This window comes from Mirounga leonina, unplaced genomic scaffold (genome assembly GCF_011800145.1).
Source record: "Mirounga leonina isolate KUSES-001 unplaced genomic scaffold, KU_Mleo_1.0 Mir_125, whole genome shotgun sequence".
NCBI classification, from domain to species: Eukaryota; Metazoa; Chordata; class Mammalia; order Carnivora; family Phocidae; genus Mirounga; species Mirounga leonina.
Window position 1 is genome coordinate 8773756 of NW_023270305.1, and position 16829 is coordinate 8790584.

At 39.8% G+C, this 16829-nt stretch overlaps 1 protein-coding gene across 4 annotated transcripts in view; it reads right to left on the reverse strand.

Moving 5' to 3' along the window:
• The window catches only part of LDAH (lipid droplet associated hydrolase), a 112704-nt gene that overhangs the window by 10201 nt on the left and 85674 nt on the right, over positions 1-16829 (reverse strand). For 3 of the 4 annotated variants that reach the window (XR_004678444.1, XM_035000663.1, XM_035000662.1), the window contains one exon: positions 8648-8730. Coding sequence is in view for 3 of the 4 variants with exons in the window: in XM_035000663.1 (XP_034856554.1) it covers positions 8648-8730 (83 nt within the window). In the remaining variant the exon portion in view is untranslated. Of the gene's footprint in view, positions 1-8647; positions 8731-16149; positions 16183-16829 lie in introns of those variants that run through there. The other variant, XM_035000665.1, reaches the window with a different exon arrangement.

The window sequence follows — 16829 nt, forward strand, 5'->3', positions numbered from 1 at the left end:
ACCTGACATGGGGCTTGATCCCACAACCTCGAGATCATGACCTGAGCTGAAATCAAGAGTCAGTTGCTTTAACCGACCCAGGCGCCCCTTATACACTCTTTAAGCCTAAAGCAAAGCGCTTTACTATATACATTATTATCATATAGTACACACACACACACACACACAGACATGCTGTATTCCCGAGAAGATCATGGGGAAAGACACTGGTTGGAAGATCCAAGATCAGCTGTCAACCAGATACACAGTGAAACACAGCCCCTGTCTTCAAGCCACCACTCACGCTTGGCTCGCTGAGGTGACTCTCACCACTTTTACTTATTAACGAGACCTGGAACCTACACTGCAGTGCCATCTGGGCATTCCTGGTTGACTGTTTTCTAAAATGAAGGACGGCACCAGCATTCGAAGACTGTCACTTCGCCTCCTGGTAGGGTTCACAGGGGGAACCCCCGGGCTCTCACAGCAGCAGAGATAAGACCCCCTGCTTTCCTGGGCTGCTTTTGCAGATTCCTCTGTTAGCATACCATGAAGAGCTGTAGCTCCCTGGGTGCCCAGTACGTGTACAAGCCGACTTCTTTAGAAAGAGTGCTGAGCTGTCACGCAGTGCCGCAGGGGAAGCCCGCTGCATTGCGAGAGTAACCACAGAGCAATGGTGTAGATGCTCAGGGAAGAGACACATTTTCTCCTTCATGCTCTGAGAAGTCAGAAAAATTGTCATTCCTGCTTTCTCCACTTTTCCTCTCCTTCTCAGAAATAACTGCCACCTGACAGGTTTGGGTCTGTTTTTTTTTGTTTTGTTCTTGTTTTGTTTATGCTCAAAGAAGCCAAAGATCAGATACAAAGCAGCTAGCTGCCTACCAAGGGGTCAAATCAGTACCTGCACATCTAGGTACCCCCCAGCTAGATCTCCCTGTCCTGCCTTTATTTTCCTGTTTGCATCCCCCCCTCCCTCCAGCTTTCCCAGGCTCAGGGTACTAACCCTCCTCCATGTATTCCACCCCTGCAGAGAACCCAGGGCAGGCTGCTGTTTTCCCTGGATAGTCAGACCTGCACCCGCAGAAGAGGCCTACTCTGTAACATAAGCCTCTTCTTTTCTGTTATTTAAAAACCACATTCCTCTTGGGAACAGACGGATAGCAGTCACTAAGCTTTACAATTTCACTGCAGTCTTTCTGAGCAACGCTTTTTAGGAACTTGAAGAATTGCTAAAGAAAGGGAGATAGTTTAGGAAATTCATTTTCCAATTTACCTTGTTTCCTTTCTTCCTTTCATCCAGAATTGGCTCAATTATCATTCTTGAGAACATGAGAATTAAAATCCCCAAAGATGAAGAAACGTGGCTGAGGATGGAGGTGACAACACAATCCTTTATGACCAGAGCCCTCTTCCCTGCGCAGGCACCTCAGGGAGCGGTGGGACTCGAGGCACCAAAGGAAGTGGAGGAGGAGGAGGAGAAAAGCCAGTGGGTTACTGACTGGACCCCTCTCCAGTGGCTACAACTGAGCATCAACAGGCTTGCACAGTGAGGCTCTCTCCTTTCTGTGTGACTCAAGTGTAAAGGGCCAGAACACACTCCCAAATGGAAAGCACTGGACAAGCTAGTGACTGGCTTTGTCTCTTTCTTAACCGGGACTGGAGTAAGAAGCTGACCTGAGGCATCAACTTTCTTCTGGTGAGGCTACAGAGTATGAGGCATCGGGAACAAATTTATCCTCTTGTTTCTGTTTCTCCCTAGTCATATGCCTCAGGAAACTGGCAGATGTGCTCAAGGGTCTTGTTTAACTAACTTAGAGAAATGGCCAAGTGCAGCTCATCTGAATTCTCTGCACGAGGGTACTGGCCCAAGTCCTGGTAAAGATTAAGTACTCCTGCACTTTCCTTCACCACTGTTTGTTCCTGTACAACATTTCCCTTAGGCATCTCAAGGGGAGCAGTGGCTGTGACCTAGAATGGGGCTGGGCATTCCAGGGTCTCTTGGCTATATATTTAATATCACCAAAATCTTTCACTGCAGAATGAAAATATCTGGGAAGGAGTGTGTGTGGGGGGGGAGAAGTTAAGCAAATAGTCTTTTTAAAGCACTCAGAGGCATATCTAGGATATAACTAACTTTATGATAATAACAATAGTAATAATAATAATAAACTTTTGAGTGCTTAGCCCATGACAGATACTCTTGAAAGGTCTTTACATCAATTATAGCATTATATTTTTGGAACAAATGTATGCTATTAGATACTATTATTAAACCGTTTTATTGATGAAAAAAGGAGGCACAGTGAGGTCACGTAACTTAATCAAGGTTCCATAAGTAAGCCAGTGGTAGAGCTCCGCCCCCCCCATAATCCCTCTCATTTGTTAATCCAGCCACATTCCTAGAGATGACTGATATGAACTGATCGCTCCCAAGGATCAATCTTTAGATGTCTTCTCTCCATATACTACTCCTTTTTGTTACTGTTACCCAGGCTCATGGCTTCGAGTCTATCCTCATTATATCCAAATCCAAATTCCGCCCCGACCACCATTCTAAGCTTCATACCATATGTCCAGCTGCCCAGGCTGCGACTCAGAAGACTGCTCCCCAGTACACACCAGCTCCTTGCAATCTCAAATGATTGAGATAAAAACAAACCTATGTATTTCCAGGATGATTATGACATTCTGAACAGGTTTCAGATGACACAGGCAGAACTAACACCATCAGTTTCAGACAGAGGCGTGGCGGAAGGCAGTCCTGGCTAGCTGGTGCAGGCAGACTTCCTATGCCCCGCTAAGCAGGACGTGTGCGTGTCCGAAGGATTTACATGCCTGAGTCTGCAAACAACTGCACAAGGTTCCCAAAGGCAACATGCACCTCTGGGCTCAGGGGGGCCAAGAAAGAGCCATAGCAGAGGGGTTCCTGTTCCTGAGGACATTCTGCCCCTTTCCCAAACCTCCCTGTCGCCCTGGCCTGGCCCCCTGGGGGCAGGGACAGCACCACTTTGCAGGTGGCCCCTTAACGGCTGCCCGCCTTTGTCACAAAGCTGCACCTCGTGTGTTCTTGCCGGGAATGATCTGAGACCCTTGCCGACTGACAGTGGTGTTCAGATTCGGGCTGGCAGGAGCACAGACCAGCTGTTTCCATATGCCTAGGCCAGAGATGGTCACGGCAGTTTAGAATTTCCCTCCTAAGTGAGTTTTAAATGAAAACTTCAAGTTTCTAAACCAAACACTAATTCACTTTTCTGTGAGTGAGACATACATTCCCTTACAGTTTAGAACAATGACAGAACAAGGGAATGCTGACCTATTTGCCTCAGACACACCAGGTGGCTCATAAAGCAGAACATACCCCAGGGGCTCCCCAAAGAAATGGGACTGGGGTGGCGAAAAGGTACAGCTGATTCTCTTACTTGGGTTTATTCTCTCCTGGTTCTCATTCCCATCCCTCCCCCTCCACTCCTGTCTTGTTCATTAGCTCCTCTACTTCCTCCCAACCTTTTAAGCTGTGCTCCCAAGGATCAATCTTTAGATGTCTTCTCTCCATATACTACTCCCTTTTGTTACTGTTACCCAGGCTCATGGCTTCGAGTCTGTCCTCATTATATCCAAATCCAAATTCCGCCCGACCACCATTCTAAGCTTCATACCCATATGTCCAGCTGCCTGCCAGACATGTGTCCGCTTGGGGGTCCCACAGGTGTCTCAAACCAAGTACCCACATGAACTACTTTCTCAACCACCTCCCATGACTTGCTGGTACTTCTCCCACATTCCCTATCTTGTTACCAATCTACATAGGAAACATAATCTGAGACTCTTCCTTCTCATTCTCTCATGTCCTATTAGTACAAGTGCTTCTGATTCTACTTCCTCAATCTTCCCTATCCTACCTCCTCTCCACCCCCATCCCACTGCCTCAGTCCTTGTAAAAGCCTTCTGAATGATCTCCCTATCTCAAATTTCCCTCTGCTCTAATATTTTCCAGACATCCCCCCCAATAATCCCTCTCATTTGTTAATCCAGCCACATTCCTAGGGATGACTGATATGAACTGGTCACTCTCAGCTGGCTAGCTGTTCACGGATGGCACAGGCTTGGATAGGTAAGTCGCTATGTCAGATGGTGGTCAAACATTTTGTATATCACCCTGATCATTACCCCTTTGCTGAAACCATGCACTAGCTCCCCAACAGCTCAAAATAACCTCATCTTTTTAGTGTAACATTTGCCACCACCCAAGCCACACCATCATGCTGCCTAACCTTGTCTGTGGGTGTCACAAGAGTAGGGCCTCCTCACTGGGGCATCTATGGGTCCACGTGAGTTCATGTGGACGCGGTGACAGCGGGGGAGGGGTAATGTAAACTTGCTTGGGAAACAGATGACATCTTTATTTTTGCTAACCTCTAACTATAATTTCGTACTTCCTTCAATTAGGAATATAGGCAACAAACAATAGTTGTATGAGTAACACCTATATTTTGTTACCTATAAAACTATGGAAATTTTCAAATCACAGGAAACTTGAAGATAACTAAAAAGTTATTTATGCTCATTGCTACAAATTTACAATTTTAATTCTATTATATCTCATTATTTAATGTGTTAATAAAGGTGCACATACTATATACCATAAATTTGTTTTTTTAAGTTATTGTGATAACTGTACTTCAATACAATTGCTTTTTTTGGTAGTATTTTCATGTATTTATTTTACATACTTAAAAATGTTATTCTGAGTAGGGGTCCATACATGAGAGGGACAAAGAGACCCCTGGCACAAAAAAGGCTTAGAATCTATACCCTGATGGCTTCCCCATCCATCCATCTAGTATACATTAACTTATTTATTAACTCTGCAGGTATCATACATTGTTCTGAGTCTTTAGAGATACCAAGATGAGAAAAACATAGTTTCTGACCTGTAAGTAGACAAGAGGGGCAAACTGACTACTTAAATACTGTGTAAAAAATGCAATATCATAACTACACAAGGAGCCAGGGAAGCTGCAGGAGGGACATCTAACCAAAACCAGGGGCTGGGGCTGGGGAAGGCCTCTTGGAGATGACAATGGAGCCAAGTTTTATTTATTTATTTATTTAAAGATTTTATTTATTTATTTGAGAGAGAGAGAATGAGAGAGAGCACGAGGAAAGCGGGTCAGAGGGAGAAGCAGACCCCCCGCTGAGCAAGGAGCCCGATGCGGGACTGGATCCTGGGAATCCAGGATCATGACCCGAGCCGAAGGCAGTCGCTTAACCAACTGAGCCACCCAGGCGCCCCCCTTTTTTTTTTTTTTTTAAGATTTTATTTATTTATTTGACACAGACACAGCGAGAGAGGGAACACAAGCAGGGGGAGTGGGAGAGGGAGAAGCAGGCTTTCTGCCGAGCAGGGAGCCCGACATGGGGCTCGATCCCAGGACCCTGGGACCATGACCTGAGCCGAACGCAGACGCTTAACAACTGAGCCACCCAGGCGCCTCTGGAGCCAAGTTTTAAAGGACAGGTAGGATTCAGTCCGGTGAAGACAGAACACGACCTATGATGCCACAGGTCATGGTACACTCTTTTAGAAACAACTATGAGTCTGGTATATTTGCTCCAAGAAAGGGAAACAACTTTATGTAGTACTGAAGCACTGCTAATAAATGCAACTGTCTGATACTGTGTATAATGTCTCTAGACCTGGGAGGGAGGCAGGCAATCAGCCCAGTAGATTTTTCAGAGTTAAAAAGGCCCATTTACCTCAAGAAGATAAAAGTTCTCTTCACATGGACAATGGAAATCCAGTGGTAGAAAATTTCAATGTAGAGCCAAAGCCTGCTGATTATGGTATGATAGTTTTCTAGGGGATCAGAAAGAATCCCAAAGCCGTCCACATGATGTAGTAGAGAGACTATTTTTAGACTTTCTTGTGGCTTCCTGACTAGATGGCACAAAGACACATTTTTCAGAACTGTTTTAAAATTTGTTGAATAATTGAGATACCTTAAAGTATTTTTGCAACAAAATATGTGGTTCATGGAGTCTCCACACGGGACAGTCCTGGATAGGTAGGAAGTTTTTGAACCCCTATATTTGCGGCTGAAATGGGACAAAGTATCCTTGACCAGAGTATCTAAGAAGGGATATGTCTAGTCTTGGAAATCGGTTTTCAAGTTGAAACACTTATCAGGATTGTTTGGAAGGCAAGAGGCAATGCCCACCACCTTCCTAAGACTATGTGCCCTTCCAAGTTTCCTTATTTTCTCAAGCAGACTGGGACGTCTGTTGAATCAACCTTCACCAATATTAAATTACAGCATGTTTCCTCTTTCTTCATTACAGAAACAAAAAGTTGTAATAAACTTTCTGTCTCTCTGTACCTCGTTTTGCTTATTCTAGTGGAGAGATCAAACTGAGCCGGTACAAAGGATAATCAATTAATGGCAAGGTAGTTTTGCACCATTAAACTAAACAATGCCTTGCTTTCCCAAATTCCACAAGTCCCTTTAGTGCTGTCTCAAAAAACAAAACAAAACTATTCTCTGTAGTTGGAAAAGTTTATTCCTGTGACTGTGTTAATAATAACCTTGAAATGGCCTGCCATCTACCATTATACCCCCATTTCTCTTTTAAAAGTTTCTGTGAACTTACAGTCCTGACACAGTTACCATAAGCAGACTTCGATCTGGGAATGATTACACTTGCATATGGATTTAACTTAGGACAGGAATAAGTTAGCACCTTCTTTTGACCTCTTTCTGAGCACAACATACAAACAGAATCCAGAAATGATGAGTACTTTATAGCAGCTGGCTTCCACAGGTGGTAAGACAGGCTTCGACACATGATGGGTCTAGTCATTCTGCAAGTGTGAATTTTGGAAGTGGGCATCTTATTAACTGGGAATTGAGTTGTTTTTATGAACTTCTGGCCTTGAGGACTTAAATGCATTTTTGAAACAAATTCACTTATAATTTAGCTGAAAAATAAAATACTGTTTTTCTTGTATTTTTACATCCTTCAGTGACTGGAAACAGCTGAAAGCCCTGGAGAAAAGTGTTTTTCTGAGGCCCCAACCTCCCCCATTCAGCTAGTGAGGGTTTCCTTCTGGCTTCAAAATTTCAATCTCTAGCCAAATGCTGTTCTAGAAAAAGATGACCACTATGGCCGTAAGTCAAACACAGATTTTCAAAAGTCCTCTCCGGGTGAAGCTCCTATAGATCAATATTCTGAAAATATTTTTTTAAGAGAACATATACATTTTTGCTTTAAGATAATTGTATTGGGTTCTAGAAATATGAATTAACACTGTAGCAAGTTGAAGTCAAATGTCTCAAAGTTTATGAAGACATTCTAAACCTAAGGGGAGGGTATCTGAGATATGACTTGCAGACTGTAGGTTCTTGGGCCCTGGAAGAGCTGACTACTCAGCAGGGCTCACTGCACTGGGCCCTGCAGATGTCACAGCTCAGCACTGACTGTAAAGCTCTAGATTCTAGATTAGCACAGCCCCCCAGAAATATATAAGCACATATGTACTTTAAAACTTTCTAGTAACTACATTAAAAAGTATAAAAGAATGGATGAAATTACTTTTAACAGTCTATTTTATTTATCCCAATAGTCTAAAATATTATCATTTCAACATGTAATCGATATAAAAATATTATTGAAATATTTTATCTCTTATGGGTACTAAGTTTCTGAAATCCAATATGTCTGTTATACTTACAGCACATCTCCTTTCAGATTAGCCACAAAGAACCACACGTGGCTGGTGGCTATCATATTTAGACAGTTCAGTTCTATCCTATTCAGAATGGACAGCAGACAAATGATGCCATGGGAGTACCAGAGCCACCAATTCTAGGGTTCTTAGACATATTCTCAAACACAGTACCCTCACAGTTTCAGAGATTGGTGCTTCCAAATGTGTTTGTGTAAGACTCTAACATTTGGGGGTGCCTGGGTGGCTCAGTCAGTTGGGCGTCTGCCTTTGGCTCAGGTCATGATCCCGGGGTCCTGGGATCAAGCCCCCCACCAGGCTCCCTGCTCAGCGGGGAGTCTGCTTCTCCCTCTCCCTCTGCCGCTCTCCCTGCCCATGCTCTCTATTTCTCTGGAATAAATAAATAAAATAAAATAAAATAAAATAAAAAAAGATGCTAATGTTTGGAGCAGTAACTCCCAAATGCTAAATATTTCAATCTTTGCCTTTCTGCACCTCCTTGTATAGAAATCTGGTCTTGGTGTCAGAGCTGAACATTCCTATTCTAATGCACTGGAGAATAAAGAAAGACAGGCTGAGTCAACAGGTCATAGTGATGTTAGTTCTTGTCCAGTGTTTTACTCACATTTTGATATAACTCATTTATTTGATAAATATTATTGAGATCTCCTCAGTATAAGACCCTAGACAGAAGCACTGATTCTAGAAACAAACCTAACAAAAACAGGTGGTAAACTTTATTTAAGAATATACTGAAGTGTATAGTCAGCTTTACTTACTTCCTATGCAACTTTCAAGATCTGCCTTATTTGAACTAGAAGTAGAACTCTATGTGAAATCTACAAACCCTTGAGGTCTTACAGACTCTTAACCAATTCTAGCACTTCATGCTCAGTAAATATTTCTGCCCATCTACTTACTTCCTTGCAGCACCAAAGTGATTACCTTAGGTAAGTATGTCTTTATGGTTTCGTTGTCTCTCTTCACCACCTTCATCATTTCTTGGCCCCCAAGGTAGGCAACATTAGCTACATTTAAAAAAAAGAGTCAAACATTTAGAATACAGAGAACGAACACAAATGTCAAGTTAATTGGATTTAATTCCTGTTCCCCCTTTTCCTTTCAGCAAGCACTGTCTTGCTGATGTGAGGTGTCACTGAGGCCAAGAGAGGTATGTTCCCCTCACCTGCCTTTCTCGACAGTGGCACACAGCAGCGACAGGACTGCCGAATGTCAGCCACCACAGCTGATGGGGTATGGTATGGTGTACCCGATCGATGTGTTTTTGTGATTTAAGGAGTAAAAGCACACACTTCTACAGCTAACTCATGTATACCAGGGAAACTGCATGCAGTTACTAATGTGAAACTTTCCTGACCTTTTATTTATTTATTTTTTAAAGTTACAACTAAAATGAATGTTTATTTTAAAATAGGTTTAAAGGCTCCCTAAGAGTTTTTACTGAGGGTTAGTTCCATTGTACTGACTGCATAATGAGCAAAGTTGACCCTCTCAGTTTCAAGATGTCACATATCGGAGAAAGAGGAAGAGAATCAGAGACAATGTGAATTTATGTAGCTTTCTTGTACTGGTCTGCAAATTTTCATTAAATGCTGTGTGCCTTGGGTTCCATTTTGATTGGTGTATTACTGTCACTTTGCTTGCTTTTCTGTCATCATCTGCCTGATATATGTGTCCTTTTCTTTATTTTTCAATCTTTCCTCATTTTGTTTTAAGTATGTCTCTTGAAATCATAAGCAGACCTCTTTAAAAATGTAATTTGAAAGTATCTCTTAAATAAAGGGACTTAACACAGTCACATATATTAATATAAGAGAGATGTGGTCTGACTCCAGTCATCCTGTTTTGTATATGCTTTGCTTTCTTTTGATTTCCAACTCTCCTTTCTACTCCCTTTAGTGAATGATGTTTTCTTCTCCTATTTATTTTAAAGTTCATTTATTTTTTTTAAGTAATCTCTACACCCAACATGGGGCTCGAACTCACAACCCTAAGATCAAGAGTCGCATGCTCTTTTGACTGAGCCAGCCACATGCCCCTTTACTATCTCTTAAAAATTTCTTTTCACTAAATAGTCTGAAAGCACAAATTCTGTTTTTATTCACCAAGTGGTTAGCTGTACCTAAAATTTTGGAAAACTTATATTTTTTTCTATTGCTGTCTGGAATTAATCAGTGTCAATAATCTCTCCATCCAAACAAGGTGGCCCCTGGCATCCTGCACTTTCCTCATGCCTTCTTTCTACCCTGTCTCCTCCTGGGAACTGTAGGTAATAAACTCTTACTCCAAAGGCAGTTCTCCATGTGTGTCACTTTACCACCGCTGATTCAAACAAATTCTGGACACACTGTAAAACAAGGAGACCGAGCTGGTATTCTGGGGAGGTGAGTGCCCTGGTTTTGTAGGGCAGAGTAGTGGAGGGGAGAGAGCGGCTGAAAGAGGGGGTGGGGAGGAAGCTCCAGAGATCAGCAGAGGGTTTCTCTTCAGCTCCAGCTAAGTACTAACTGGCACTATCATGTCGGACACCACCAGAAGCTGGGGAAAGAACCACCTGAAAGGACTGGGAGGGAACAATGCCCAAACTGGGAGTAGTTATTGTTTCCACTGGCCTAGCAGGAAAATCTCGTAATTCATGGCGTATCAACTGTAGAACTTGGAAAAGTTTTGCCTTGGTAATGGGGTGAAATTAGCCGTCAACTACATGTGTCTTGCAACCAACTAACAAAGCTTAAAAGCAAGAACAGAAAGCATTAAACTATTTCCAAATAACATAACTGTCCTGTAACAAAGCTCAAGAATATCTACATAAATACAAAAATATCCAGCACCCAAAAAGGTAAAATTAACAATGTAAAGCATGCCATAAACAGTTATCAAACATGCAAGGCAAGAAAATACAACCCAAAATAAGGAAAAAAATAGTTAAAACTGACTCCAAAATGACAAAGATAATAAAATTGGCAAACATTCAAGTAATGGTGCTGGGAAAACTGGATATACACACACACAAGAATGAGTTGGACCACTACCTTATACCGTATACAAAAATTAATTAACAATGGATCACAGTCCTAAATTTAACAATTAAATCTATCTATAAAAGTCTTAGAAGGAAATATAAGAATAAATCTTTGTGATCTCAGATGAGGCAATGGGTTCTAAGACATGACACTAAAAGCACAACTGAGAAAAGGAAAAATAAACTGATTTTCATAAAAATTACCACCGTTCGCACTGTAAAGGACCCCATCGAGAAAGTGAAAAGACAACCCAAGGAATGAAAAAAAAAATCGTATATCCAATAAGGATCTAGTATCCAGAATATATAAAGAACTCTTTACATAAAACTTGATTAAAAATGGGCAAAAGGGAGTACCTAGTGGCACAATTAGTTAAGTGTCCAACTCTTGGTTTTGGCTCAGGTTGTAATCTCAGGGTCATGAGCTTGAGCCCTCCATTGGGCTCCACACACCCAGCTTGGAGTGTGCTTGAGTTTCTCTCTCCCTCTTCCTCTGCTCCTCACCCCCATGCTCGCATGCGCTCTCTTTCTCTCTCTAAAATAAATAAATAAATCTTAAAATAAATAAATAAAAATGGGCAAAGGATTTGAATAGACCTTACTCTAAAGAAGTACAGATGGCCAGTAAGTGTGTGAAAAGCTGCTCAACATCATTAGTCATCAAAAAAATGCAATCAAAACCACAGTGTCATACCACAGCACATCTAACAGGATGGCTACAAGAAAAAAGACAAACAAAAGCCAGTGTTGACAGGGATGCAGAGAAACTGAAGCCCTCATACACTGTGGGTGGCACTGTAAATTGGTACAGGCACTTTGGAAAATAGTTTGACAGTTGCTCAAAATGTTAAATATAGAGTTACCGCATATATCCAGCAATTCCATTTGTATGCACAAACCCAAGAGAACTGAAAACAGAGGTCCACAGAAAATTTGATGTGAACATGTACAGCAACACTGTCCATGATAACCAAAAAGTAGAAACAATCTGTATGGTCATCAACTGATGAATGGAAAACCAAAATATGCATAAAATGAATATTATTGAGCAATAAAGAAGTACTGATACATGCTACAACATAAATGAACCCTGGACACACCATGCTAAATGAAAGAAGCAAGTCACAAAGGGCCACGTACTGTATAATTCCTTTTATGTTAAATGTCCATTATAGGCAAATACATTGAGAGAGAAAGTAGATTAGTGGTTGACAGGGACTGGGGGAAGGTGGAAATGGGGAGTGATGGGGTTTCTTTTTGAGGTGATGAAAATATTCTAAAGTCAGACATTTATCAAGGTTGCATTACTCTGAGAATATACTAAAAAACAACCACTGAAGAGTGAGTTTTATTGCATTTTAATTATATCAAGATTAGGCTATTTTTTAAAAATTGGTATTCACAGATATTGAAAGTTTTATAACCTATTCCATATATTTGAGAAGTGAGAAATATTGAGCATGTTAAACAGAATTAGGGAAGATATAAGAAAGACTCATATCAAACTTCTAGAGATGAAAAATACACTGGATGAGATAACAGCAGAGTAGATATCATAAAAGAAAAATTAGTGAACTGAAGACATAGCAATAGGTACTATCCAAAAGGAAACACAGAAAGAAAGAAACTGGGGTGGGGGGGGCAAGGGGAAGACCAGAACCTCGGTGAACCACAAGTGAACTTCAAAGTGGTGTCATACATCATATACCATGTAATTGGAGTCCCTGAAGGAGGGAGGTACAGAAAAAATACCTGAAAAAATATTAAAATATTACAACCATAAACCCACAAATTCAAGAAGCTTAAAGAATCCCAAAGCACAAGAACCATGAAGAAAACTATACCAAAGTATATAATGAATGGCTTCAAACTAGTGATAAAGAGAAAATCTTAAAAGTAGAGAAAAACGATTTACAGTTGACCCTTTTACAGCATGGGTTTGAAGTGTGTGGGTCCACTTATACACAGATTCTTTCTGATAAATACAGGACAGTACTGTAAATGTATTTTCTCTTATTTCTGATTTTCTCAATAATGTTTTCTTTTCTCTAGCTTACTTTATTGTAAGAATACAGTATATAAAAATGCAACATACACAGCATGTGTTAATTGACTGTTTATGTTATTGGTAAGGCTCTGATCAACAGTAGGCTATTAATAGTTAAATTTTTGGGGAGTCAGAAGTTATACACAGATTTTTGACTGCACAGGGGGTTGGTGCCCCATCCCTCATATTGTTCAAGGGTCAACTGTATTACATACAGAGGAACCAAGAGTTAACATGACAGCAGATTTCTTCTTGAAATGGTGTAACTAGGAGACAATGGAGGAACATTTCTAAAGTAATGAAAGGGGAAAAAAACTTGCCAATCTACAATTCTATAGTCAGTGAAAATAGCTTTCAAAAATGGAGAGAAAATACATTTCCAGACATACAAAAGCTGAAAGAATTAACTATCAGAGGAATTACAAGAAATGTTATGAGAAATACTGAAAGCAAGATGATATCTGATAGAAATTGTGTCTACACAAAGAGATAAAGGACATCAGACATAGTAATTATGTGAGTAAATTTAAAATACATTTCTCTGTTATTTATATCACTTTATAAGACAATTGACTGTTTAATCGAAAACAGTAATAACATATCAAAGAAGTAAATATATAACAACAGTATCACAAATGCTAGGAGGGAGAAAGGGCTCACTGTTGTTAAGTTTCTTATGGCATACTTCAAGTGGTATAATATCATTTGAAGACTGTAAGAGTTAAAGGTGTTCATTGTAAATCCTAAAGTGACCACTGACACAGCAAAACAAAGAATGACTAATAAGCCAATGAAGGAGATGAAACCATAAAAAATACCCAACTGATTCATAGGAAGGTAGGAAAAAAGCAACAATGGAACAAAGAACAAAGGAGACAAATAGAAAATATATGTCAGGATTACAGATTTAAGCCAGCCCAATTCATAACTACATTAAATATAAATTGTCTCAACATTCAAATCAAAAGGCAGAGTGGGTAAGAAAGCAAGATTCAACTATTTGCTGCCTACAAGAAGTGGATCTTACATATAAAGACATAAATAGGCTAAAAGTTAAAAAATGGAAAAAGATACATCATGCTAACATTAGCCCAAAGGAAGGTGGAATGACTACATTAATATCAGAAAAACTGGATTTCAGAGACAAGAATATTACCAGAGATAAAGGGTCAATTCATCAGGAAGGTATAAAAGTCCTAAATGTTTTTGCACCTAATATATTTGAACTTCAAAATATGTGAAGTAAAAACTAATAGAAATATAAAAAGAAACAGACAAATCCACAAATATAGTTGGAGATTTCAATATTCATCTTCTAAATGATTAGAACAGTTAGAAAGAAAGTCAGTAAGGATACAGAAAATGACACCATCAATCAACTTGACCTAAGTCACATCTATAGAACAGTCTCCTGATCAAGAACAGAATATACATTCTTTTCAAGTATCCACAAAGCATTTCCCAAGTAAAGTCACATCCTGGTCCATAAAACATGTATCAATTAAAATCATATAAAACATGTTCTCTGGCCATAATGGAACTAAATTAGAAATCAATAACAGAAAGATACCTGGAAAATCGCCAAATATATAGAAATGAAATAACCCATTTTGAAATAACCCCTGGGTCAAAGAAGAAATCTAAAGGGAAATAAGAGAGTATTGTGAAGTGAATAAAAATAAAAACACATCATATCCAAATTTGTGGGACATGACCACAGTAGTATTTAGAGAGCAATTTATAAAGCACTAAAAACCTATTTTAGAAATGGAAAAAGATCTCAAATGAATGACCTCAGTTCCACTGTAGGAAACTAGAAAATTAACTCCAAAGTAGGGAGAATAAAGTAAATAATATTCATAGCAGAAATTAGTGAAACAGAAGGCAGTAAAACAACTGAGAAAATAAATGAAAACAAGAACAAGTTCAGTAAAATTGATAAGCCTTTAACCAGACTGATCAGGAAAAAAAAATACATGAGAAGACATAAGATATAAAACATTATCAATATCAGGAAAGAGAAGTGACACCCTATAGATCTTACAGACGCCAAAAGGATAATCAGGTAATCTTGTAAACAACATTATGCCAAGAAATTCAACAACTGAGATAAAATGAACAAAGTCACAAATTTTAAGCTTACTTGAAAACAAACAGATAACCTGAAAAGTCTTTTATCTATTAAAGAAATTAAATTTGTAATTTCAAGCCTTTTCACAAAGAAAACTCCAGGGTAAGAGGACTTCATTGGTCCACTCTACCAAACATTTAAGGAAGAAATAATACTGATTTTATATAAACTCTTCCAGAAATGACTACACATATATGGATATTGGGTTTTTGACAGACAGAGGTAGCATTTAAGAGCAGCAGAAAATAGTGGTCTATGGTAGGCAGAATTCTAAGCTGACACAGATAATCCTTGCCCTTCTACAGTCTCCTCCCTTTTGAGTGTGGGTGTCACCTGTGAATCTGATGACATCTAACCCCCATGACTAGGTTATGCTATACAGCAGAGATGACTTTAAGGATGATTATCCTGGTGGGCCTAACCTAATCACACAAGTCCTTCAAAATTTGAGTTTTCCTCTGGCTGGTGGGAGAAGAGGAAGTCAGAGATTCAAAGTGCTAAAAGGATTAGAAGTACCACTGCTGGTTTGAAGCTAGAGTTCATGTGGAAGGGAACGAAGAGTGACCTCTAGAAGCTGAGAGGGACCCCTGGCTCACAGTGAGCAAGACAGTGGGTACCTCAGTCATAAAGTCACATAAACTGGACTTTGTCAACAACCCAAATGAGCTCAGAAGTGGATTTTTGGATGTGCAGGGCCAGTAAGGGAGGTTTCTGAGATCGAGGCAACAGTGACTCTTGAGCTGGGTGGGAGTTACATGGGAGTTTACTTTGGGATAATTCATGGAGGTAAAAACATTCATGTTTTAATCACTTTTCTGTAGTGTTATTCCTGAATCAGAAACAACTTAAAAATTCAAATAACTTATAAGGAATTTTATATTTCTAAAAGTAAATTTTTTTTCTTTTTAATCAGGGAATGTACCTCACCCTATCTTTATTTCTATTCTTTTTTTTCCCCTGATAATTTCTGATCTAAGTATACTTTTTTTTTTTTTTTTTTTTTTGACTGAGCCACCCAGGTGCCCCTGGGTATATACTTTTTTTTTTTTTTAAAGAAAGTAACATACCAGTTTCCTTTCCAGTAATTGCTCCAAGGAAGCCATCTTTTTCATTCCTCAGAAATGCTCATAACACAACACAGTGGTCAGAAATAATAATACCAAATGGACATGTAATTTCCTAAGGGGAAAACACATTTCTCTTGGCAATGACTGTCAACAGCATTCCTGGAAACCCAGCAGAATTCAGAGTTTCAAGCACCACTGTGAAGGAAATATCCAGGAGCAGGAGTAATGGAAACAAAAACATGAACATGAAGGAAAGAGAATGATTTAGAAGAATGTGAATGAATTGTTTACTTTTTTCCCATTACAAATCTAAATAGAGGTATAAGAAAACTCACCGAAGAGTCTAATATTCTATTCTATTTGCTACTGTATCTTCTGAAACCTGCTTAGTGTTCAAGTATCACTACAGGACTTCCCCTCGCAGGAGAGTGGCTAATGGAATGAAAGGAGTGGGGGCTGACGTTGGAAGACCAGTAAGACTTTCAGCTCACAGGTCAGATGGCATCACTAAGTTCTCCAAGTACACATAATCTACGATGGAAAACTGCTTTCTGCTGAACTCCATCACCTGTCTTGATGCTATTCTGTCTTTCTAGAAAAATCCCAACTCATCTTCAAGTCCAAATTCATTTGTCTTCTCCCTTCCTTACCTAGGTAGAACTGATTTCTCCTTTATTGGCACCACTCATGCTGGGCATCTGTTCTCATGATCGCCCTGTGACAGATGACAATTCTTCACATTTGTCTCCCTTGCCATGCTGGAAGTGAGCTTAAAGGCAGGAGCTTTATTTCATTTACTATTCTTTTCAGGGCTTAGCTGAGTACTTGGTTCATGGCAGGTG